This window comes from Benincasa hispida, chromosome 12, assembly GCF_027475165.1.
Source record: "Benincasa hispida cultivar pf3 chromosome 12, pf3_genome.v1.1, whole genome shotgun sequence".
Taxonomy (NCBI): Eukaryota; Viridiplantae; Streptophyta; class Magnoliopsida; order Cucurbitales; family Cucurbitaceae; genus Benincasa; species Benincasa hispida.
In genome coordinates this window covers 80107919-80135857 of record NC_143489.1, presented here as the reverse complement: position 1 = coordinate 80135857, position 27939 = coordinate 80107919, and the positions used below count along the sequence as shown (strand labels likewise).

The 27939-nt window shown below is 30.0% G+C and overlaps 1 protein-coding gene and 1 pseudogene across 1 annotated transcript; both read left to right on the top strand.

Annotated features, from left to right (window-relative positions):
• The first annotated feature begins 5357 nt into the window (after positions 1–5357).
• On the top strand, positions 5358–11755 carry LOC120068071 (uncharacterized). Its single transcript, XM_039019749.2, has 4 exons — positions 5358–6223; positions 6424–6471; positions 6618–6690; positions 11266–11755. The coding sequence occupies exons 1-4, from the start codon at positions 5550–5552 to the stop codon at positions 11452–11454; spliced, it is 984 nt and encodes a 327-aa protein (XP_038875677.1). The 5' UTR covers positions 5358–5549; the 3' UTR covers positions 11455–11755.
• A 12189-nt stretch (positions 11756–23944) lies between these two features.
• Positions 23945–26772, top strand: LOC150032228 (uncharacterized; annotated as a pseudogene).
• The last annotated feature ends 1167 nt before the right edge of the window (positions 26773–27939 follow it).

The following is a 27939-nucleotide window of genomic DNA, read 5'->3' as shown; positions in this document are numbered from 1 at the left end:
TTTTTTTTTTTTAAAAAAAGTTTATGGCTGCTAAGGATGGTTGACTAATATTGGCGATTTCAAAACATAACAGCTTTTATTTTCAAACTAGAAATCGGATTTCTTTTTTTTTTTTTTAATAAGCTCAAGTGGAATTTTCTATCAACTATTCTTCAGCTTAAAGGCTGTAGAAGATCACAAGATTAAATGTATTTGTGCCATAACAAGAGTTAACTAGTTCATCTTTGTCATTAGCGAACATAGTTTTGACAATAATTCATCTTTACAATTTTAAAAAAATAAAGATATTTTTATGTAAATGATAATAGAAGTATCTCTTATATTTTTATTATTTTTTTATTTTGTTCAAATACAAATTTGGTCCCTATACTTTAAGAGTTTGTTCAATATTAGTTCCTACACTTGTTTGTTCAATTTTAGTTCCTACACTTTTAATTGTTCGATTTTAGTCAATATACTTTCAATAAAATTTAATTTTAGTAATCACTACTGTTTTAGTCGTACTTTTTAAACAAATGATAAATTTAGGAATAATTGTTTCAAATGAAAAAACTACTAAAATATTTTCAAGTATAGCAAAATGTCATTGTCTATCAGTGATAGTCATTGATAAAAATCTATTAGTGTCAGTGATAGATATTGATAGATGCCTATTGTTGAGAATCCCACATTGGAAAAATCAAGGGGACTCACACTATTTATAGGATAGATGAGTTACTTCTCTCATTGCCAATTAGTTTTGAGATGGAATCTCATACTCTCTAATACCTAGGACGAGGAATCATTAGTTTGACTAGAGGAGGAGTAGCTTTTAACTTTTTTTTTAAATATTTTTTTAAATAATTTTTAATAATAATAACAATAATAAATAAATAAATAAATTTATATATATAATAAAGCAGTAGCTTTTAACTTTTTTTTTTTTTTTTTTTTACTTTTTGAATTTATTTCTTAATAGAATTATCTTAAACTTTCTATTAAATCTAAAATATTTTTAATTATTAATTTAAATAAATATAATAATAATAATTTTATTTTGTTATATTAAATATTTAAAATTTGAATATAAATATCAAAATTTAATTGATTTTAAATAAATAATTAATTAAAAATATAAAATATAAATGAGGAATTTTTTTCCATAGGAACCTGATCCCCGGATGGGGATTCCTCGACCCTGACTCCGACTTCCCAAAACGGAGAATGAGGCGGGGACGAGGATGAGGAGCACATCCCCGACCCTGTTCCGCCCTGCTGCCAACCTTATCTATCATTGATTGACAGTGACATTTTGTTATATTTATAAATAAGTTAGATTAATTTTTCTATATTTGAAAACAATCCTTTAGGTATACTTTTTGTTTTTATATCCCCTCTCTTTTAATAGTGTATAATTAATAATGATGATACTTCTTACGTAACTTGAATCGAAGAGCTTCTCATTGTATATCTCAAGTATATCATTTTTAAAAAAATAACAAAAATTTATCGTATAAAAATGAAAATGAATATTTAGAAAATATAATTGGAAGTAGCTCTAAAATTAAAATATTATTAAAATCAAATGGAGGGAAAAAAAAAAAGAATAGAGAGAAGAATGTTGAGGGAGGAAGGGGGGAAAGAAAGCAAGAAAGCATGTGTGAGATAGAAAATTGAGGCATTGACCCCTCATGCAAAAGTCTTCATATTCCCCAAATAATGATGTTCTTTCCATGTCAGTCTCTCCCTTTCTCTCTCTCTATGTCTGTGTTTCAATTTGTAGAGAGAGATATAAAGAAAAATAGTTTATGTGTTGATGGGTTGGAAAGAAAATGGTCAGCTTTTCCAGGATTACACAGAAACTAAACACAACCAAATTTCATTTGTGAAACACTCTAACATTCACCACTTCACTTCACTTCACTTCACTTAATATATATTAAAACTTTAACTTCAAACCACATAACCATTTTTATACTCTTTCATTTCATCATCAATTATTTTTTCGAAAAAAAATATATATCCAACACTCTTTTAATCTCTAAATTTTAGATTTAGTTTTCATTTCATTCCTAGGTTTCAAGATTTTATACATTTAGTTTTTAAATTTTAAGTTTGGTTTCAATTTAAAGTGTGTTTGGAATGCCTCTTCAATCGATTAATTTTAAAAATAAATCATTAAAAAAAATGTGTGACAACTACTCAAAATGAGTTTTATGAAATAAATTGATTTAAGATAAACACTTGAAAACGTTTAAGAAAATGAATTTTGAGTATTCAATGATTAGTCTCTCCCTAATTTATATGATTATCACTGTCACCAACCATCATCGCCCAACATCTAACAATTGCTGCCCGTCAACCTCTGCCCACCATTTTTGACGATTTTTGTCAGCTAATCTTTAGCCATCACCGCTGCTAGAAAATTCATTTATAGTAATTTGATATTAAGAAAAACACTTTTATCATATAACAAATCAAACACACTTTTATTATATAACAAATCAAACATACTTGTATATGAAAACACCTTTAAGAAAAAAGTTGTCAAACATAAGTGTATTTTTATTTTAAGGAGTTTCTATCAAAAGTATTTAAATGAAATTAATTTTTGAAATTTTTTTTCTAAGTCATTCCTAATGAGTCCTTAGTCTTTAGATTTCAAAATGTTATAATTTTATATTTGAGATTTGAGTTTTGTTTCAATTTGGTTCATAAGTTTCAAGATTTACATTGTTAGCTTGATTGTTCACTAAATACTCAATTTTGTCTTTAACGTTAATACTTATTAATTAATTTAAAAGAATTGAATGAATTATAATTAATTAAGTTTCACTATTAAAATTAAATTTTGAAGTTCAATTCATAATTATTTTAAATTAATTAATGGACAATAACGTTAATGATGGAAAGTGAATATTTAGTGAAAATTTAAAGTTAAAATGGTAGATGTTGAAAGCTAGAGACTAAATTGAAACAAACTCAAATTCCAATGATAAAATTGAAACATTTTTTAAAATTTATGGACTAAATTGAAATCAAACTCAAAACTTGACTAAAACTACAATCTTTTAAAACCTAGAGATCAATTAGTTCCTCTTAGGGAGAAAATATGAAAATAAGGGTTTAATGAAAACAAAATTATATGTCTTGTTTTCAAATATGTGTTTGATAACATATTTAGAAACTGGATTCAAGTTTAAATGATTGTTTAAAATGTATTTGATAATATATATTTATAAATCATAAAACTAATCGTAATTACCCACTAATATTTAGTTGACAATAAATTATGATCAATTTATTTATTAATATGATTAATGTTGAAAAATTATATAATTATTATTTTGTAATATTATATAATTTATAATACATTACATGATACTAATGATATTTTTTAAAAAATAAATTGTGTTTATAACATGACACATTGTATTTTTTAAAAAAAAATGCTTTATCTTCATTTATTATAATTCTGCATTTTAAAATTGAAAATTTAACATATGTATATAACTAAAACATAAAAATATTGTTTCCAGAATTTGCATTGTTTAGATTATAAAATCCAAGTTATCTATCAAGCATATATTTGTTAAACTCGATTAATAAAAGAACATAAAACAAAATCTAGATTCTCTATCAAATATGTGCTTAAAAACTACACAAAGAACTTAGATACTAAAAATATATTTGTTTCTTAATTTATTTTAGGAGGATTTAAAAAAAAAAAAAAGAAAAAAGAAAAATACACAAAATAGCAAAAATTTAATATTGTTTATAGAAGTAGATAGAAGTCCATTAATGTCTAACAGTGATAAAAACTGATAGAAACCTTTTAATAGACATAGATACAAATCTATCCATACTTATCAATATATTTTTTATATTATTTTTATAAATAATTTAACATTTATTCTATCGGTAAAAATTTTCATACATTTTATAAACTTGGCATTATTTTTAAATGTTACGTTGATATTTTCCAACCATTTTCAATTAAAACTAATCTATGTTTATATTTATATATGAAAAAAAAAAAAAAGTAGTAGAGTGGAGTGGCACATGGTTAATTTGGGTACGTACCCATGCCTATTTATTTAATTTAATTAATATTAAATTTGTTGAAAACCAAAAAAAATAAATAATAATAATAATAAAGAAAGAAAAAAGAAAAAAGAAAAAGAAAAAAACCCACGCCAGCCTCCATGGCTGATGCTTCCCATCCCATATGTCCTTTTGTATGTTTCGATTCTCGGATCGAGGACGAAACACCATCATCATCATTCTCTCTCTCTCTCTCTTTTTTATTTTTTAATTTCTTTTTTTTTCTTAATTTATTTTTAATAATTACGTATTTATTATTATTCCTCCTTCCCTTCTCTTCTCTTCTCTTCTCTTCTCTTCTCTTTTCTAGTTCTTTCTTCTTCTTCACTTCTTTTGTTTTTATTTTATATTAATATTAATATTCTCCCTCTGGATTCCATTCCCTTCTTTCTCATTATGCCCTTCCACTTTTCATAATCTCTATTTAAAATTCCTTCTCTACCATAAAACACCTGTCCTTTCTCTCTTTCCAAACACTTCAATTAATTACAATTTTTATTAAGTTTTTTGTTTATGAAAATTATCTACTTAACTTCAAAAATAGGTAGTAACTAAACATATAATGGTTGGTTGAGGTTAAAATCATCTACTTATTAATGAGTATATGTGCTAATTTTGAGTGGGTTTTTTTCTTTGAAAAAATGAAAGTATATATATGTTGAGAACTTAGTAATTAATATAACCCTAATGAACTAGAATTTATGAATACCAATTATATAGAAACTTTTGAAAAGTATAATATAATGGGCAAATAGTTAAGGACATAGAACCCCAAAAAGTTGAGTGAAGGGAAAGGAATTAATGAGTGTGTGATTGGAAAAATTAATTAATTAATTAAATGGGAGAGTAAATTAAATGTAAGGTGGAGGGATTGCTTTTTCCCCAATTCCCCAAACTAAAAATTGTGGGATAATGAAAAGGACCTTTTTTGTGATATTGTAAAACAAAGAGCCTTTTTGGTCATTTTGTCCTAGGACACATCCCCTTAAAAAGTTCTTATTTCTTACCTCCCCTTATATCCATTATTCTCTTTGCTATTTCCTCTCCATAAAGTCAAATTTTCCCCTTCCTATTTTATATATTATTCTTTATTATTATTTATGAGAATGAAAAATGAGATATATATATATATATATATTTTAATTTGAAATTTATAGGTGTTTGTTTGTTTCTCCTGTCTCAAGTCTCTCAACCCACAAGCTTCCAAACAAAGAGAATTAATGGAAAGTGAGATTTGCAAGATTTATTCTCCTCCTTCTTGTCCTCTCATCTCATTTTTTTTTGTCCACCATCAAAACATCAAAACCAAATACCAAAACCCTTTTTCTTTCTAGTCAATGCCCTCTCCTTCTCTCTTCTTTGCACATTCTCAATATTATTCTCTAATTTCTCTCATATTATATATATATAAAGTCTGTCCCTCATGGCTGCTAGTTGCTTTGAGATCCACCTGAAATGAACAACAAATGGTTCCTCCTACTTATGCTCCTCTTCCTTCCTTTCCTTTTAATCTCTTCTCTCCAAGTTTTGCTCTCATGAGTCATTTTGAGGGTTTCCATAATAACAATAATACTAACAATAATTCTCATGATCATCATCATCATCATCTCTTTCCTCTTCAACATGATTCAACAACAACCAACCAAAACCCTTCTACTTCTAAGGATCTAACTCTTCATGACCATGTTGCGGTCGATAAGAGTTGGCTTCGCCTTAGCATCGGCGCTGCCACCCCTGACGTCGTCGTCCACAACCATCATCAACCGCCAGGGTTTGGCTTTGGCTTGACTGAGCTCGATTTATTACCCTCTGACGACGGCGGCGTTGGTTCGAAATCGTCGTTGGGGGTCGTTGGAGATTTTTCTACAACTCCGGCGTTGGTTTTGCCTCCGCCGCCACCGGAGCTTAATTGGACGTTTAGACCTATCTCCTCTTATAACTCTTCCTCTTCTAATTGTTCATCTTCTTTTATTCCATTTGCTCCTTACTTTTCAAACCCCTTTCAACTTCACCATGGACTTGACTTAGTCACTGCCAGCGCCGCCGCCGGATCTAGCTCCGATGCCGTTAGGGTTATCGACCCTCCTCGCCGCCCTCATTCCGGGATTTGGTTTTCTCTTCAACCTTTGGAATTAAACCAGTAAGAAAACTCAATCTAATTACACCCCCAATATCTTCTTTTCATGTTTGTCACAATCCCTAACTATCTAGGGATAATATTTTCCCTTTGATTTTAGTTACAATTTTATTCCAATAAATAAAGATCTTCAATTTTTCCCTGCCTATACTTTTTTACTTATCTGATTCTTCTTTTCTTTTGGTTTGAATTTTGCAATGCAGAGGGAAACAACCACTGTTGCCACAGAGATCCAGCTACTTGAGAATCAAGTATTAATTCCATTTTTTCCTTTAATTAAAATTGGATCTTTGTTAATTAACAATCAGCATATGGGTTTTATTTGCAAATGTTTGTTCTTGAAAATTTGAGTGTGAATTAAGTTTAACTCATAATTAAGTTTTGATCTTTTGTGAAGGGATGGAAAGATGACAGTTCGATTACTAATCAAATACTTGGTGAAAAAGCTTAGATTGGATAACGAATTAGAGGTATTTATAGACACTAATTAGTATACTTCATAGTTCATACATATATTTATTGTTGAAATTTCCCAAGAAAAAAATTGATCTTTTTTTTTTCGTTTTCATTTCTTACTCACAAATCAAACTTACACAACATGACAGAAACCGCACAACCAAAATATATAACAAGAGGGTTTTCTTTTACATTACATTACAAGTTAGAAAAAGCACAACAAAAAACTTAACTTTTGTTGTATTAATTTTAGAAATATATGGGTGTGATTGAGATGAAAAGCTTTTGTCTTGTCGATATCTAGGGAATTGGGTCCTTTTTTTTCTAAAATTTGGGGCACAAGCTTTCATGTCTGGTTCGTTATGGATTTTTTTTTTTTTTTTTTTGGGGTTTCTCTTGTAACTTGAAAAAAAAAAGTGGTATAAAGTAAAAGTTGATCAACAGATTTAATTTAAAAATAATGGGATTAAGTTTAAAAAAAAAAACATACACTAACCAACAACCGCTCCCTTTCCCAAAACCTAGAAAAAAATGAGTCAAAAAAAAAAAAAAACTTATAATATTTCAATTTATAAACTTAAAATTTAGAAGAAAGGGTTGCTATTTTGCTATTTTCAGTATGAAAACAACTTCCTTGGTTATTTCATAGCTGTTCCTCAACTACGTATAGCGAACAACCAAAGCAACAACCTTAAAAAAATCGAAAAGAAAAAACAAAACCACACACATACACAAAGTGATTAACTTCTTAGCTAAAAGATCAAACAAGTTGTAAAAATACTCAAGGGCCTATAATATAGTGTTTTAAAGATTGCAATATTATTGAAATCTAATAATCTTAGCCTATGATCCCATACATGTTACTGCAATTAGAGTTCAAATTATTCATAACATTTCAATTTCTATTAGAAAAATTAATTGATATATGTGTAGCTAGACAAATAGAGGTTATAATAGTTTAGTATATGAATGGTGTTAGATGGGCAATTGAAACCATTGTTGCATTATATTGCTTCTCATTTACACTTGATGATGAAATACCCACTATTATATGTCTTCTTCCCTAATAATTGCATTGCCCTAAAAGTTTTCTTCCTACGCATTATAAATTTATATTGTTATTTATATTTTTCATTATTTGTGCCTAAAGTTACCTTAGTTTCGCACGAACGCTAGTATTTTCTCTTTATACATACCACTAATCATACATTCCAAATTCATTTCTACATTCGTTTGATCTTACCAATATATAGCATGCAATTCAAGGGACCCTTTTTCGCTTTTATCCTTTTTTTCCCCTTTTTCTTTTGCAGTCCATGCATTATGAATTTAATTTCTTTTTGTGTTTTAAAAGAGAAAAAGGTTAATTTAATCATATCTTGTGAGAAACTACTCCATTCTCCTTTTTTTTTTTTTGTAAGGTGGAATGATATATGCACCACAAAAATAAAATTATGAAACCTAGGAATGGTTTCAAATTATGTTAGATCTGTTGGATAATAATTTAATTTTTTTATTTTTCATAATTGTGCATATTTTTCATTATTTCTTAGAATAATTATTCATAGCCAAATTTTAAAAACACAATTTTCAGAGTTTAGCTTGGATTTTGAAAATATTTGTAATAAATAGACAAAAAAACAAATAAACTTGTCTGTTGTAATTGTTTTATAAGCTTAACTTAAAAAAAAAAAAAAAAAAAACAAATGGTTTATTGGACATATACGTTAGTTATATTGAGGATTAGTACTTTTCAATGTGATATTTCTCATCCTAATTATTAAAGAGAGAATTATATATGTAATTCAGAAACAAACATGCATGCATGATCATATGATGTAAATCATATATAGACATGTTTAATTTATTCCCATGATCATCATGCATTCCCTTAATGATGCTTGAAATAATATTTGAATTGTGGATTTTCTTAAATGGGTAATTTAAAAAACCATCAAATAACCAAAATTGAGACAAACTTGAGCCTTATCTTGTGTTTTATTAAAAAAAAAAAAAAGTAGTTCTTTCTAATTAAAACGAATATGCTCAATCACATCCAAAAGAAAACCAAATTTGTGTTGCATGAAAATTAATATATTATATCACATTCTTCATATCTTTGTGAGTTGGCTGCTATACCCTTGAGATAATAATATTTGGGGATAGAACATTATGAAGCAAGGATCATTGCGTTTGTCTTTATTAACCAATTAATTTTCTTAATTATTATGTGTATGTTGATGTTAAGCTAGCTGTCCTTAGTTTTATTAAAAATTATAGTGTATATGTGTGATTATTAGGATATATGTGACATACTCAGACATTCCATTTGATTAAACAACTCATAAACTTGTATGTAAACATTATTATTGTTTAATTAGGAGTCAACTCTAATTATTGATTTATCAATAATGCATATATATATATTTTTTCTTTTTTTGTTGTGGGGGGGGGGGGGGGGGGGGGGGGGGGGTTCTTATTGCATGCTCTTCATGTCATGAACAGACAGCTATTTGATGCCTTTATTCTATTTATAGATAGAAGACTTAGGATGGTTGACTAATTAGGCTTAACTCACATTCTTCATTCTTCAACACACAATAGAATAAAGCAAATTAAAACTTAAGTCCACCGTTTAAGGTACGACAATTTTTCAAAAAATGTCCTCCACCTAAACTTTGGTAAAAATTTGGAAAAGCGAATAAATCTAAACTTTATCCATAAAATATAACACGCTCAAGTCTAAACCTAAACATAGAACTCAATTGATTAATGACCAAGAAGTCAGATGTATACATCTTCCTACTCCATTTGTTGAAACAAGAAAAAATAACCATTTTAACATATGAGTTGACTTATTAATCACTTGATAAAGACTTGCTTTTGTTTTATTTAGATTATTATTATGGATTCATATTTTATTGGTTTGTTCATGTTGTGTTTAATTAGGTAAGAATAATGCAATGAATCAATTCGTTAGTAGGGGTTTGTTATTATTGGTGTGTAGAGCCTAGGTTTTTTATTCTATGCAGATTATTTAGATAAAGATTAATAGTTTATGTTCCTAATTATATATTGAAGTAAACAATGGATATGTTTATTGGTATATATTTTAGGTAGAATTAATGATAAGCTTTGGCTGATTCCTTAATATTCGTATATAATATTATTTTACGTTTCTACGTGCCAACTACGTATTTGATATACAGATTGGACGGCATGCATGGAAAATGCACATGTTTTTTTTTTTTAAGAAAAGAACATAATAGAATAAAAATTAAGAAAAAAAGAAAAAAAGGTAAAAGCAAAAAAGAGGGTGGTGGTGAAGTAGAAGGAAAGGGAAGGGATGAGATGAGATGAAAGATTATGATGGTGATATCATCGTAGGGCCAGGAAAATCCCACGTGGACACTTTCCATAACTATCCTACAACCTTCCACACATGATTCTTCCTCGTTTTCTTATGTCATGCTTTCGTCTCTCCCACCTCACCATCTTCTTCTTCCCAATTTCATTTTTGCATTTCTTTGCTTCAAAAAGTTTCAATCAAAACCTTTCTCTCTCTTGTTTCTTTTTTTTTTTTCTTTTCATCTAACCAATGAAATTGGAGAGAGATATTATTATTATTATTATTATTATTATTATTATTATTATTATTATAGTAGGATGGAATGATTCATGGGTCGTTGAAAATAAACCTGAGAAATAATATATATTATATTAGAAAAAAAAAACACGCACACGCAATAATTAAGGAGGAGAAAGTTTAGGGTTGGATTTATTTATAAATTTTTAGTTAGAAGAAAAAAAACTAAAAAAGAAAAAGAAAAGGTGAATAAGAGGAATATTTGAGGTATTAGGAATGTGAAAGAGACATGCATGAGCATGAGATGAAGATTTTGATAATACGAAGTGGGGAATGGGTGCAATATATTGAGGTTGGTGGGTCCTTTTATTCATTAGGGTTTGGGGCAATTCTTTTTTTTTTTTTTTCCTTTTTTTTTGCCCGGAGGAAAAACCTCACACTACTGTAACAAGAATTAGTAGAGAAATAATAGAATAGTTTTAAAAAAACAATAAAACCAGAAAACACAAGAATTTATATAAAAAACTCTGAACTTGGAGAAAAAATCAAGGACCAGAAAACTCTACTATTTGAAAAATTATTATGATCACACAAAATAATTTTCTGATCGTAATTACGAGAACAGTCTCTCAAAGCTTTCGTATTACTCATATCTTTTAATCTCACTCTCAAACTTGAGAATACAAGAGGGAATCTAATTATAGTTAGCACACCCAAACATAACGTTTTTCTAATGGGGACAATTTGAAATCAAAGACATACACTCTTTTATAGTGCTTGAAGTCTATCACTTTTATGAACTTTTTCAATATGAGATAACACTGATCATTGACTTGGCATCTCAACTCTAACTAAACTGGTTTCACTTATGGATTTCGAATATATTTTTAAGTACTTAGAAAGTCATTCTAAACAAATTATTATTATTATTATTATGAGTGGTTTAATCTTTTAAGTTTTGAGAATTTAGATGTGTTAACTAAGATTATTGTTGATTTTTCAGATCGAGATAAGATGCAGAGGGGAAAAGCTTGAAGGTTGCTTGACAATGCAGCATATTAGAGATAAAATTTGGTGCTCCAAAGACTCAGGTCTTACCACTTTGCTTCCAAATTCCTCAACTATTGATCACATTATGGTTCTTCACTATGCCATTTTTCCTCGCACCCCTAATTCTCCTTCTCCTTCTTAATTAATTTCTAATAATCAAATTTTATTATCATTAATTATCTCTCTAATTAATCTAAATATTTAATCTCCGTCTCTCTCCTTCAATTTCTTTGTCCCAACATCCACATATCCCTAGCTAGGATTTTCTGACTTTAATTAACTGCATTATTATTTACCCCCCACCATCTCTTTCCTTATTAAAATTATCATGTATTTTTCTCACCTTCCTAGTTTAGGAATTAAATTCATATCACATCCGCACCTTTTCATCTTAATTGTAATTATCATTTTCATTTATAATATCCAACTTATCTTTCCTCCAATCTCCTGTATCACTAATTTAATTGTAATGTCTTTGTTAATTTTTTTCCATTTACTTGGGCTTTTTTTAGTCGGAATTTTTGAACCTCCAACGACCACACAAAAAAAAAAAAAAAAAAAAAAAAAAAAAAGTTCATCAGAAGTGTCCAGAAAATCCAATCAACCTGACCTAACATGCACGGTTTGGGTAGGATTTAGTTCAAAGAAATGAAATTTTACTTGTTGAATTAGTTCGTGAGTACACCTATAATAACCCAATCAACCTGAACTTACTATTAAATTTAAAGAGTATGTGTTATGTATGTATGTATAAATTTCATGATTTTTTCTAATTATTAATTCTCCAAAACAACTATTAAAAATATTTTTGTAATACTTTGGAAAGAAAATTTTCATAATATAAATAGAAATTGAGTTGCTAATCTTTGTGAAGTAACTTTTTTACTTATGAAAATTTTACTTCTTTTTAAAATAAAATTTTAAATTAATGATCAATTCAATCCAAATATTTTATGATTGGGTTGAGTTAGATTCATTATCTCATCAGAATTGTTTAGGTTTAATAAATATACAATCTGAACAAATGATAAGTTGTTTGGGTTGAGTTTCTATTCTTATTACATTTTTTTTTCTAGTATACTAACCTTGTTTTTTAACGTGTTGATTAAGAAATTTTTATTTGATAATAATTCTAGCTTTCTGACAAAATTATTAAAGTGTAATGTACAAAGATGAGTACATTTTACTCCATAGACTGTATATGTACTCATATTGGACCTTTATGTCTCATTATTATTATAACCTTGAATGAAGAGGGAAATTTTAAGAATTTTTAAAATATTAAAATAAAGAAACACTTGTAAATTTCAAATTGAAATATTGTGATCGGTTAACTTGAAATTTGAATATAGCTTAAATGATTAAAACACGAAGCTAGAAATCAACTTTATTGGCACTATTAAAATTATTATTTTTATTTTTGAAATATTATAAAGATAAAGTATAGTGTATAGTAAAGTTTTAAAAATTTAAATGTTGTGCCATGTAAGGAATGAGGAGAATGGTGGGTGAATTGATGAGAGGAAATGGCGTCCATCGGGTCAAAGCCCAATGAAATTTGTGGACCAGAGGAATCCAACCTTTGCTTGGGCTTCTCTCTCCTATTTGTGGGCTCAAACTATTGAAAAACAGCCCATATTTTTCTTTGTTAGAAAGAATATCATTTTGAGTAAACTATTTGACATGTTTTTTAGAAATAAATAAAAAATGAAAAAAAAAGAGAAAAGGTTCCCTTTTTTTTTATTCATTGTTTTATGGATGTTTTGGCGAGGGTGGGAGTTTCTAATTCTCGTTGATTTTTCTAAAAAAAGCAATAATAAAATATTAAATTTCATTAAAAGAAAAAAAAAAAAAAACAAAGAAAGAATGAAAGAAAAAGAAAAACAGAGGAATGTTTGAGGATTTTTTTTCTTTGTTTCAGATTTTCTAAGAAAAAAAATGCACAATGTTGTGTGTTTGAGGAATCAGTGTAGAAAGAATAAAATAAGAAAAAATGCATAATTTTTATTTACATGTTATAAAATTCATCAATACCAATATATGGTGGGTTATAATATATGATCTTTTATTTTATTTTACTTTGAAAAAATGATTAGGGAAAATATAGTGATTTTAAAAATATTTAGAAAAATGTGGTAGTTTGGCCGGGCGTAGCAGAATGTCGGGATTTGAACACTCAATCACCACATATTAAAAATGCCCCACATTAGGTCGAAAGTTGACGACTTGACTAAGAAAGATCGAGGGTTGAAGTCTCGAACATTTGAAAACCTACACTTATGCCACCTGCCATTAACAAGATTGAGAGTGAAAGTCTCGATCTGCGTTGCTTGCCATCTCGAAGTCTTGGCCTGCATTGACCAATCTTGACCATTGAACACGCTACACGAAGCTCGCCGTACCACTATCATCCCTTGTCTCGTCACATCCACATTGTAGTGGGTCGAGTTTTCAGCCTCGTTGGGAGTTGAATCCCTAGTGGAAGCGTTAGGACCGTCTTGTATTCGTTTTTCATTTTATAGGAAACAAAAACAACAATTAGACAGAATAGTAAATAGGATAAACATCATAAAAACATGCTTTATTGAAGGGAAATAAAAGGGAGAACTATTTCTTACCTTTGAAGATTCCCAAGCCTCTTGAAATTCTCTTAATCTACACATGAACTCACCGACACTACCACAAAAATACCTTGTTATTCTTCTAGGAATTTCAAGAGTTGGATGAGTGGTCTCCAACCCTTGGAAAAGGAAAAGGTAGAGGGATTTCTTTGAGAGAATATAGAGAGGATTTCCTTTCGGTGGCTAGGTTTAAATCACCAAATGAATTCTTACCCTAAAAAGGGCCATAAGGAGGAATTTATATGGAGAAAGGTTAACATCTTCTCCAAATCTTTTCTTTTCTATCCTTTTGCTAAATTAATCAAATAACCTTTATTTAATTAATTAGTACATCAATTAAATAATTATATATATTAAATTCGATTTAATGTAAATATAGTTAATTAATAAGTATAAACATCACATGTTTATATGCATCCACCTCTTTATAAAATTTCTTAATCAATTAAGTAACTATACTAGATCATATTTATTATAGAGTTGATTAACATATAAATATCACATGTTTATATGTATACAACTCTTTAGGAATCAAATTCCCATAAATCTGGTATTTGATCTCATTCAAATATATTTATCTCACATAATGTGAATTATAGATCACATCTATAATTAATTATATATTAATCACATTAATATACAATTTCTTCAATTGATTTGAATAATTCAATCATTCCTTATTAATATCCTTTAGTGAGCTAACAAGGGGACCTTATGGACATACAGATCAGAAGCTCCAACCATATGAGATTAATTGGCTAAACTCATTAACCAAATTAATCAATATTCGTTAACTGTGGATACACTCCACTAAAAATCCACAACTGCACTCTTCTCACTGTAGATATATTTCTGTGTCTATGGATATAAACCAATAACAATAAGTTAGTCCTTCACGAGTGTCCGTAACACCAACTGGATCAAACTACCATTTTACCCTTGGGTTACCTATGTATCCTTAAGTATTGGTGCTTCTATAATGAACAACCTGTTTATGGTCCAACCATTAAATAGAAACATCTCTCAAGCCAACGAGAGGGTAGGACCCTTTGTTCAAGTCCCGAAAATACCACTTAAGGGAACACTCATCTACTTACCTTAAAGTTGGGAATGAGTGAATTTCATCTTGTATTATTATGTTCCCAGCTCCCCACTTGGTCTTGTCCCTAAAATGGTAGGCTTATTGAGTCGATGAACTGACCATCTCACCCATACAAATCAAAATACAATCTCTCGTGAACAAGAGTTCATAATATACTCAAGACTAAGACTAAGTTGCTTAGGTCATCTTATTGAAATAGAAATCTAACTAGTTAACGGTGTTACGTCTAGTGGTTACTTTTTCCCAGTCTGGTCATATGCAAACTCATTGCATAGGATACCCCCACTCGCATGTCACCTACACGAACGCGTTGGATTATTGTGTTTGTATCAAATACAAAGTGGGTCGTATCCATAGTGTTACCAAGATAAGGTACCCAACGATATCCATACTATAGACCCTTTAGGTTGTATTTTGAACATTGATCTCTGTATGTCTTCACATATTATTCAAGACTCATAAGACAACTTAGGAGGTTAGTTTATTGGATATAGGGTTATTAAGAAAAAATATATACAACACAATCATTAACATTTATTACAATAACAACAATAACTCTTTATCGATGACAGTCAATTAATTATATTTACTATCTACGAGTTTTAGGGTATAAAACCCAACAAACCTTCGACCTACCTCTTTTTAACCCCACTTCCTCTCTTTCGGTTTCCGCTTCTCACATTCTACTCTTCCGATTTTTTTACCCCTTCCTAACTCACAAATTACTCTTTTCCCACAAGTTTTCCCCTATTCTTCTTCCCAAAATTGTTATTAAATCCTCCTATTTCCCACATTTATCCATCGAATTTTGGGTTATATATTTACTCTACTAAATTTCCACTTTTTAAAACTAATTATAAATTTTATCCCTATTCTTATACTATTATATTTTTTTTCATAGTTTTTATTACTGTTTAGGAAACAATGAACAAAAAAGAGGTACACTTTCACTTAACTAAATTCCTATTTTTTTTTAATTAAAAACTAAATTATAGATCCATATTCTCATATTATTCTATTTTTTTTTCGTAGTTCTCATTGCTGTTTGGATAACAAATAACCAAAAAAAAAAAAAAAAAAAGATAAAAAGATAAAAGAGGGATCACTGTCACTTTGAGGAAAATAAAGTAGGATCGTTGTTGAACTTGTGAGTTTACTTTTTATTTATGACTAGTTTTTTGTTTTTAATATTTTATATTATGCTAGCTATACCATTTTAATGTCCTAATTTATTTTTTTTAATGGTCGTTGAATTCAAGAATATTTATATATTGATATCAGTAGTTTTTTTTTTTTTCAATAGTTTAATGTTATTATGTATATTATTCTAGATCTATCAATTAGCTGGACAAGGTTCTTGATATGTTATTTTAATTTAATTTAATTTAACAAATATGTTTATATGACTGATATAGTTAATTTTAAATCTAAAATATTAATTTAATAATATAAGTGGATAGATCAATTTTGTGTAACTAGGTCAGCTACATAGGTAGTGAGTCAATATAGATACATGTTTGGTCTGCTTCAACCTGATCAACTACATGAATACTAAACCCAATTGAACTTTTTATATATATATTTTTATGTACTTGTTTTGAATATTTTTAATATAATATGTTATGTTTCAGATTATTTGGGAGCCTTACAAAGCGGGCATGGACACTTTGCCCAATTTTTGTACAAATGGTTAAGACATATAGCGGATGATAAGTCCTCTCACATGTGTTCACATTAGTGAGTGGCATCTTCCTGACAGATGATCAGACAATTTGGTTTCCAACAAGATGTTCTATGAGAGTGCAATACTGAACGCCTACTGCATGACATTGTCTTGAGAACTGCAGATTGGTCTGAAAAAGTTGCACATTTGGTAGTGTAATAGCACTATCGTAGAAGATTTATTGCAATGGAGATTTCAATTGGGCAATTTGATAGGGATGCAACTCAAGGTTGCATCAACTAATATAATAATATTACAAGGCGCTACATTACTCGTCCAGAACAGCTGTGGATCATGGATATTTCGTGTTGCACGCAAGTATACATGGTCAAGTTATAATATTAAAATTACTCTTAAGGCTGAGTATGGTCCTCTAGGATCAAATTAACAAGTTATTGTTTAGATATCTTAAAATTGTATCAATTTTAGCTAAGGAATCAGAATCAAGTTGAGTTTTTGATTTTGTACAAGAAAAGACAGTAAGAATATATAAAAGTCTGATAATAAAAGTATTCTAGGGTATTGAATCCGTTAATTACTTCATTAGATCTATTCTAGCCAATTCATGGAATCATGCATAAACATTATACGTAAATCTAGAAACTTAATTCAAGATTACTTTCTCTAAAAAATAACCTATTCTCATGCAACTTAATTGATAACTAACCTTATGAAATAAAATTAAGAAACAAGGCATTAGGAATTGTTAATAACAACTTTCAATATTAACCTAACTATAATCATCATAGATTAATAACGATTTAATGGTATAGATTCGGTAAAATATTCCATCTCTCAATTAAACATTCAACCTAACAATTATGAATGACCAATCAATAAGAATGAAATTGTTAGGTTATATGTCCTAAAACTTGCAGTTTGTAATCTTTAAACATATTATATTTGCAATAAAGTTGTTATTGAGGTTTATTTTAATAAAGTTGTTATTGAATGTGTAAATTGCACTTATAATAGTCTAAATCGAATAAACTAAATGAACCCCTAGCTAAAGCATGAATACTTAAACTTTATGTAGAGACATAAAAGTGAATCAAGTTTAAGTATATAGCCAAAATAGTTTATCAGTATAAGGATAAGGTTGGGTACCTTATCTTGGAGATACTATGGATGCGACCCGCTTTATATTTGATACAAACAATGTGATTCTAAAATCGTTCATGTGGAGATATGCGAGTGGGAGCATCCTGTGCAAAAGATGTTTGCATAAGACTGGACCACGAGATAGTCACTTTTCTTTATAACGACCGTTCACTAGAAGAAATTTGGCCTTTAATGTTGTTGGAAAAAGTGAAATCGGATGTATAATGTCGGTTTAAAACCGACATTAAAGATCCGTTTTTAAACCGACATTGAAGATGGGCTTTAATGTCGGTTTAAAACCGACATTAAAGGTGTAATGTTTTTTTTCTTATTTTATTAAATAATATATCCCTAATATCGCGTCCTTCTTGATTTGTTTACACGCCCAAACCCTATCTCTGTGTCGCGCTGTTCACCATTCTTCGCTCACCGGATTTTCTTCACCTTTCTTCACTCGCCGTCGATCTCCTTCACTTTTCTTCGCTCGTCGTCGATCTCCTTCCTGTGTCCGTCGATCTACTTCTCTTCTGTGTCCGTGAGAGAAGTAAGTATACATATATTTTGCTCTCAACCTGCTGTTAACTTTATTGGAAGTAAAGTTGTGTACAAGTAAGCTTGGCTTTATTGGAAGCTATCAACTATTCAATTGATCTAGTTTTTTTTCATTCTGTTATAATTGTCTGCTAGTATTCATGTTTTGAAGCATGAGGTCTTGAAAGATTATTACTTGGTGGGTCTTGGTAATCTAGCGAATTACTATTATATTGCTTTCAAATGAGTGTTAAAATTGAAATTTTAGAATTATATTTTTATATGTTATTGTTGTATTTTGCAAACTACTATCATCGATGGACAAGTTATTTAGACTACTGTATTACTTACAAGAACTTAATGGATGCACATGCTTCTTGGTGTCAAGTGAAGAGATTATGATCTTAAAGCAATAGGCTTCTTTTTGTTCCTCCTATTTGACAGAAACATGTAGATAGGTTTAAAACTTTTATTTTGGTGAAACCTTTTTTTCTGGTATTGACATCATTTAAATTTATTAAGAAATTTGATGTTAAAAAATAGATTCTTTAAAAGGAAGAACCAAAGTTTGGGATTAGTGTGGTTGTGAGAATTGGAATTGCTAGGCTGATTGGGCATTTCTCCACCATGTTCAATTTCGGATACTTTTGCTTCTGTGTTCTTGAAGAAAGACGAAAAGGAGTAAACCAAACTTGCTGCATTTTATGGGAGGTAAGAAAATCAATAGAATCAGGTGAAGTTTGTGAGGATTTTTTTTTCTTTTTTAGTTGCTAATCAATAAAATCAATAGAATCAATACATTTTACAGTGGAACAACTGCCATGTCCATTGTTAAACAGATAAAATGGCTTTTTCTTTTTTAGTTGCTAATCATAGATTCAATTTGGTTTTATCTTTCTTAAGTAGAAAGAGTATCATATTAGAGATTCACAAAATTTTGGAATATGATTTTTTATTGTCAATCTGCAAATTTCATGTCCTTTGACTCTAATTTTGACACATTTCATGAGGGATATTAGAGATTGAGTGTATCCATATTCATTAAAATAATTTAGTGTTCTCTCATAAACAACATAGTCAATGAGAAGTAAGAATACATATATTGGTTGTCCCATGATGTTTTATTTATAAGGTTCATAAGAAAGTCACATTTAGATCTTTATGGGATGTATGCCTCCGAAGCGTACATTCATAAGAGATTTCATGTTAAAGTTTTTAAAATGTATGCCAAGTCGTGTGATTACTGTGTACCATCTCATGCTTTTTAAGTAAAAACTACCTCTTTCATAGTTCATAGGCTCTTCTTTTGTTGCATTCACATCCTTTTGTTCTTCATTTTTAATTGCAACCACCTTGTAGCATTATTTTTCACTGGAATGGAGAGATGAGAGCAAGAAAGTATACTATCATCCTGATTAGAGCAATTTTATTGTAACATCTTGTGAGATCTCATGTCTTGTTTTCTTCATTTTTCTTGTAAACTCTAATTTATACGTAACGTGGTTAATGGTTCATGCTTGTCATCTCCATATGTTACCGTTTAGAATCCTTACCTCCCATTGGCTTTAGCTTAGAATTCACTGCCAGTTTTTGAATTCTGAGTATAAGCCCATGACTGCATTGGTTTTGTGTTGTTGTGTGGTGTTGAGTGAAGTTTTTCATTTGTTAGGTTCAAGTTTGATGTGTAAGGCTAAATTTTGATTCTTGGGGATTTGGAAGGAAGATAGAAAGATTGCATTGGACGTGTTTTAAGAAGGTTGACAAGTGGAGAAGGTGCACCCAACACAAAAAGGACTTCATAACAACATTAATAACAAGGACAAGGTAATATTTATAAGATGCTTATCTTAAAAGTCTAGTTCTAAATTTGTTGGTGTTTCATATTTTACAATCATAATTTTATGCTTTTAAATTTTCCCTGGTTATTGTTTTTTTTTTTTTGTAGATTAAGTTGCATATTTTACAATCATGGATAAGTTATGGATGAAAATGAATAGAATGTCAACTGAGTATGGTTTAGGGGTCGAGGTGTTTATTAAAAATGGTTTACAACATTCAAATATACCGAATGTCATGAGTTGTCCATGTTTGAAGTGTGTTAATTCAAAGATTCTAGATGTGAACAAAATAAGAGAACACTAATTTTTTAATGGTATAGATCAAAGTTATCAGACATGAATTTTTCATGGTGAATCTTACCGATTAAGAGAAACAATGAAAATGTGTCTACTAGTGAAAGAGACGAAGCTGATGAGGATGATGTTGATGTTGCTGGCACAATTGGAATGTTTGAGGCTGCATACAATAACTATTTTAGTGGAAAATCCGATAATTTTGAAGAATTATTAGATGATGCAAATAAACCATTGTACCCAAATTATAAAACTTTTTCCAAAATATCTACATTGGTAAAGTTATATAATTTAAAATCTAAATTTGGATGGAGCGATAAGAGTTTCACTGAGTTGTTGGAATTAATTCATGACATATTACATAGTCCTAATGAAATTTCAACTTCTATTTATGAAGCAAAAAAGATGCTGGTACTCTTGGAATGAAGTACGAGAAGATTCATGCATGTAGAAATGATTGTTACTTGTTTAGAAAAGAACTCTCTAATGCAAATGTATGCCCCATTTATGGTCCGTCAAGATGGAAGCTTCAAAAAAGTTTAAATGAAAGGGCTAAGAATACCCCAGCAAAAGTCATGTGGTATTTCCCCCCAATTCCAAGATTTGAAAGAATGTTTCGAAGTAAAGAAACAACAAGTTTATTGACGTGGCATGCTAAAAAAAAAAGAAACAGATGGTTTATTAAAACATCCCAAAGATGCCCTATCATGGAAAAAAATAGATAATTTGTGGCCAGAGTTTGAGTCAGAACCTAGAAATCTTCGTCTTACTCTTTCGACAAATGGGGTAAATCCACATGGAGATCTTAGTAGTAGATATAGTTGTTGGCCAGTGATGTTAGTGACGTACAATCTACCTCCATGGTTATGCATGAAGTGAAAACTTTTGATGTTGACTGCACTAATATCTGGTCCTAAACAACCGGGAAATGACATAGATGTTTATTTAGCTCCATTAGTAGATGACTTGAAAAAACTTTGGAAAGATGGGGTAGAATGTTATGATACATATGAAGAACAATGTTTCATGCTTAAAGCCATTTTATTATGGACCATTAATGATTTTCCTACGTATGGTAACTTGTGTGGTTGTACGGTTAAAGGATATCATGCATATCCAATTTGTGGAGAGAATACTTCATCCACTTATTTACCAAAAGGGAAGAGGATGGCATATCTCGGGTATCGCAAGTTTCTACCCCATCATCATCCATATAGGAAACAAAAGAAAGCTTTTAATGGGGCACAAAAATTAGAATTTGGTCCAGAACCATTGAGTGGGGAAGAAATTCTTGCAGAAACAAGTAAGTATCAAGACTCATTTGGTAAGAAAAGTAACAAAGAAAAGAACAGTGGAGATAACACTTCAACTTATTGGAAGAAAAAATAGATTCTTTTCGAGTTAGAATACTGGAAGTATCTTGACGAGCGACATTGTTTAGACGTGATGCACATTGAAAAGAATGTATGTGAAAATCTTATTGGCACATTGGTTGATATTCCTAGTAAAACAAAAGATGGAATAAAGACTCGATCAGATTTGGTGGAACTGAACATTAGATTAGAGTTAGCCCCTCAAGTAGGAGAGAAAAAAGTCTTTTTACCTCCCGCATGTTATACATTAACACGAGCTGAGTTGAGCTTTTGTGAGGTATTATCAGAAATTAAAGTACCTGAAGGCTATTCATTGAACATTCAAAGTTTAGTGTCGCTCACAGATTTGAAACTTTACGGACTTAAGTCGCATGACCACCAGTTCTTATGTAACAATTATTACCGATAGCCATTCGTGATATTTTACCCAAACATGTAAGACTTGCAATTACTTGCCTATGCTTCTTCTTTAATGCTATATGTTGCAAGGCGATCAATTCATCTCAGTTAAAGGGTATGCAAGAAGATATCGTTGTCACTCTAGGCCTCTTAGAGAAGTATTTTCCTCCATCATTCTTCACAATAATGGTACACCTTGTAGTGCATCTTGTAAGAGCAGTTGAGTTTTGTGGACCCGTTTATTTTAGGTGGATGTATCCTTTTGAACGATACATGAAAGTGTTGAAAACTTATGTACGAAATAGAAATCGACCAGAAGGATGTGTTGGAGAAAATTATATTGTTGAAGAGACTATAGAGTTTTGTTCTGAATTCGTATCTGGTGTTAATTCTATTGGGTTAAACTCATCAACAAAGAAAGCGAATTCAAACATTGATAGAGCATTGTCAGTTGCTTCTTTTATCAGATCGAGTAAGGATGAATTGGATCAAGCTCATCTTTATGTCATTCAAAATGTAAATGATGTGCTTCCTTACATCGAGTATGTAGATCTTCATCTTATTCTTGTTTTAGGTTACTTGATTATTTAATAATCTAACTACTTTGTCATTTATAATAGGCAACATATGGATATTTTGTCTAAGCTCAATTATGGTAAAAATAAAAGTAGAAAGTGACTTTAAGAAGAGCATAATCGTACATTCAGTCAGTGGTTTTCCACACGGGTAATCTCTAGAGACCTACTATTTGATGTATAATTAAATGTTAACTACTAAAATATTATGAAATATATCGTAGGTTGCACTAGCTTTCGAAGTACCCAAAAATTTCATATCGCCTTCTTTGAGATGGATAGTTAATGGACCTTGTCCAACTGTGGTAAAATATTCTGGTTATGTGGTTAATGGTTACTACTATCATCACAAAGAATCGCGATGATGTTAGGAGGGTTCAAAATAGTGGAGTTAGTATAACGGCTACCACATGCAAGTCTCTAGTGCTAAGGATAAAAGGCCCGTCATGTCAGATATGACCTTTTATGGTGTAATACAAGAAATATGGGAGCTTGACTATCATGGATTATTATTTATTTTATTCAAATGTAATTGGGTTGAGAATAGAACTGGAGTCAAAACAGACGAGTTTAGGTTTACTATTGTGGACCTCAATTGTATTGGACATAAATTAGTCCCATTTATTTTTAGCCTCTCAAGCAAAACAAGTGTTCTATGTAAAAGACCCCGCAAATTCGGGTTGGTCAATTATTTTAACATCTCCAGAACGAATAATTGAGGATGATTTTTATGAAGATGAAATAGGAGATATGCTACAAGAGTGTGGTTATGGAGGTATGCAAAGAATGCCCAATGTTGATACATTTACTGAGATTGATGATACAACATCCACATACATTAGACGTGACTGTAAGGGTCGATGAGTTGATAAATAATGTATTAAACATGGTATGTCATTTACTATGGTTATATGTATTTAAATATTAATATTATATGTTTTTTGTGTGAGTAATGTTTTTTTTTCTTTTTTTTTCGTAGATTGACATGGAAACTTGAACAAGTAGCAGCGAGGATGATAGAAATATGATCCCACAAAAACATAGTAGAATAAGTATACTATGTGACCCAACTACAATGTCTGAGTTGGCACAAATAAGGACATCTGAGCAATGGTTGACCATCGATTATAATGAACATGGACAACCGGTTAGATCTGGAGTCAAGAAGATGCAGAGTTATATAGGAATTTTTGTTCGACAACAAATTCCTATAACGTATGATTCTTGGAAAAAAGTTCCAAATCATTTAAAAGACAAACTTTTTGATTGTATAGCGGTATGTTTTCTAAACTTTTAATTCATGTGCATAATAGTTTATTAATTTATTATTTAACTACTTTTTTCATTGTGCAGATATCGTTCAATGTGGACTCTAAGTCCAAACATTGTATATTAATGTCTGCATCTAGGAAGTTTCGGACTTTCAAGACAACGTTGACTCAAAAGTTCATACTTTCATTTAAGGATGAACCCTCGGTCTTGCAATTTCCACCACAACAATATTCTCATATAGAGCAAGATCATTGGCCATCATTGTTCATCAATGAACGATTGAGTGAAGAATGGGAGGTAAGTAATTCACAATAAATTACATATCAACATTATCATTGTTTTGATAGGTAACTTCAACTAGATTTGTTGTACAGAAAACCAGTCGTGTTAAAAAAGAAAGACGTGCGAAATGTGTATATAATCACCACATTTCTCAGAAGGGCTATCTGAATCTTGCCCAAGAGTAAGTGAGTTATTCGACTTAAATTAAATATTTTATTCTAATATGTTTATGCTAATTAAATATGTATGTTCATGTAGAACCTATCGAATGACCCTTCTTATTGGGCGACTTTATGGAAAGAAGCAAGAAAAGGAAAGAATAATGAATACTTTGATAAAGTTACTCGAGAATGTGCCAATCGGATTGTAAGTATATATTATGCAAATTATAAGATGACATATATATAAGTTTAAGATGATATAGATATTGTGTGAAAATTGTAATATGTTTTATAGGATAAATTGGCTGAAGTTCATGAAGGTGAAGATGTTCTCATCGAAGCATTGGGTACGGAAGAACATTGGGGACGTGTTAGAGGAATGGGTGATTTTGTTTTCCATTCTCAATATTTCAAATTAGTAAAACCAAAGTCCTCTATGAACCAAGAAATTGAAGGAGGCTCTAGTAAAAAAAAATGTTCTACATGGTAAAGTGTCGAGAGAAAGAACTCATAGCAGACAATCTCATCAGTCCAAATCATCTGTTGGAAGTATTGCACTAAGTGCATCTGAAGAAGATACTGAGAAAATGTCTAAAGAAGATTTGGAGGTAATTTATTTATTATGACTTTAAATTTTAATCATATTGTACGTGTTTAACCATGCATGACATAAGTTCTTTAAAATTTGTTAAGGGGACACCATGCCACTTGACTATAGGAACTGTAGATAATATTGTTGCAGTAGCCGCAACATTTGATGATGATGTGTCATGCTTAACTGTTAAAGTTCTGATTGACATTGTCATTAGAGAAGATTTGCCTATACCAATTCCTGTGAAGGGTAAAATAGAGTTCTTAAAGCAAGCAATGGGCAACTTTATAAAATGGCCTCGTGAACTTGTAGTTATGGTTGACAAGAAAAAAGTATGTCTCCTTTTCAGTTTATGAGTTTGGTTATTTATTATTTTTCCTACTTTGAATTTTTGTAACTTTGATTATGGTAGGATCATTCACCAATTAAGAGCTTCAGCCAGTCCTCCAAATATACTAACGCTAATGGTACTATCAAATTATTGAACGGGCATGCCATGTATAACATGAACGATGTAGACATGATCCGTATGTCTTTGGATGAGCATATATCTGGAAGAGACAAATTTATTTATTTAGGCCACGATGATCTGCTCCAATATTGCAATATGGTTGAAATAGGCTATATGTGTATTTTGACATACATTGCGTAAGTATTACTCATCTAGATTCACTCATGTATACTTTGTTTCATGTTTATAAATAATAACTTTTACTTTGTTTAGGTATCTTTGGGATGAATGTGGTCGTGATATTACGAAGAAGTTTTTTTTTATAATTGATCAAGCAAGAATATTGCCACATGTGACGTCTCAAGATATCCGATCCAGAAATTTAGCCAATCAACTAGAATTGCCTAATTTAGACCAATTAGTCCTCATTCTATAGAACACAGGGTAAGTAGAAACAAGTTCTTAAGTTATTTTTAATTTGCATTATACATGTACTAATATTTCAAAATTGTTGCTTATTATAGTTATCATTGGATATTGATTGTAATCAATCTACAAGAAAATTATGTGTATGTTTTGGATTCTCTTCGAAGCAAGGTTCAAGAGGATTTTCATGGAGTTATAAATATGTAAGTATAATTGAACTTTCTTAGATCTTAATTGAAGTATTTATGTTTAACTAATGTTTTTAAACTATTTAGTGGATTGAAAACATGGCAAGCCAAGCATGATCTCCAACACTATCGGTCTTCTCCAAAATGGAAACCTGTAAAGGTAAATTTGTATTCATTTTTTAACAATTTATGTTCATTCGACTTCTTTATAACAATTTAACAATTATTTTCAACTTCTTTATATGCAGTGCCCTCGTCAATTAGATTCTGTAGGATATGCGTACTATGTGCAAAAGTATATACACGAAATAGTGCATAATTCTATTTCTCCCATTACTAGCCTCGTACGTAAATTATTTATTTTTTATATAGTACTAACTTTAATTTAATAAATGGATGTAAATTTATGTTGAATTTATCTTTTTTTTTTTTTTTTCCTTTTTGTAGTTCAATACAAAAGCTGCATATACGCAAGGAGAGATCGACGTAATTCGGACCCAATGGGCAAATTTTGTTGGCCGATTTGTGTAAGGATGTAATTCTTGTTTTTTGTCTCAATAGAATGTAAATGCTAGCTTAGAATGAATGTAAATTTATCTAACCATGATCTTTGTGAATGGAATTAGTACTAATATGATATTTGTGAATGAGAGAAATGATGGCTTGGTATAAGTATTCTATAAAATTCTGGTTCTGGTATTGTTATTCTTGTTTGTGGATAAATTCATAGGTGGAAGACATGATTTGTTTATTATTGGAAGCTGTATTCATAGTATTGTGATTCTTGTTTATTCATGGAATTAGTATTAATTGATATCTGTGAATGAGAGAAATGATGGCTTGGTGTAAGTATTCTATGACAGTCTGGTTCTGGTATTGTGATTATTGTTTGTGGATAAATTCATAGGTGAAAGACATGATCTGTTTATTACTTGAAGCTGTATTCATGGTATTGTGATTCTGGTATTGTGATTCTTGTTTATTCATGGAATTAGTACTAATTGATATTTGTGAATGAGAGAAATGATGGCTTTGGTGTAAGTATTCTATGAAAGTCTGGTTCTGGTATTGTGATTCTTGTTTGTGGATAAATTCATAGGTGGAAGACATGATCTGTTTATTATTAGAAGCTGTATTCATGGTATTATGATTCTTGTTCATTCATGGAATTAGTACTAATTGATATTTGTGAATGAGTGAAATGATGGCTTTGGTGTAAGTATTCTATGAAAGTCTGGTTCTGGTATTGTGATTCTTATTTATGGATAAATCCATAGGTGGAAGACATGATCTGTTTATTATTGGAAGTTGTATTCATGGTATTGTGATTCTGGTATTGTGATTCTTGTTTATTCATGGAATTGGTACTAATTGATATTTGTGAATGAGAGAAATGATGGTTTTGGTGTAAGCTGTATTCTATGAATGTCTAGTTCCGGTATTGTTTTGCAAATTTTGGTGGATAAATTCATAGGTGGAAGATAAATATTGATGAGTATATGTAATGGATTGGAAATATTGATTATTGTTTGTGGATAAATTCATAGGTGGAAGACAAATATTGATGGGCTCGCCATGCAATTTTTTTTATACTTTTTAATATAAAACAATGACGGACTTTTCCTGACCCAACACGAGACATATAATGTCGTTTTTAACTTATTTGACAAAAAAAATGGATTCGACAACGGAATTTAA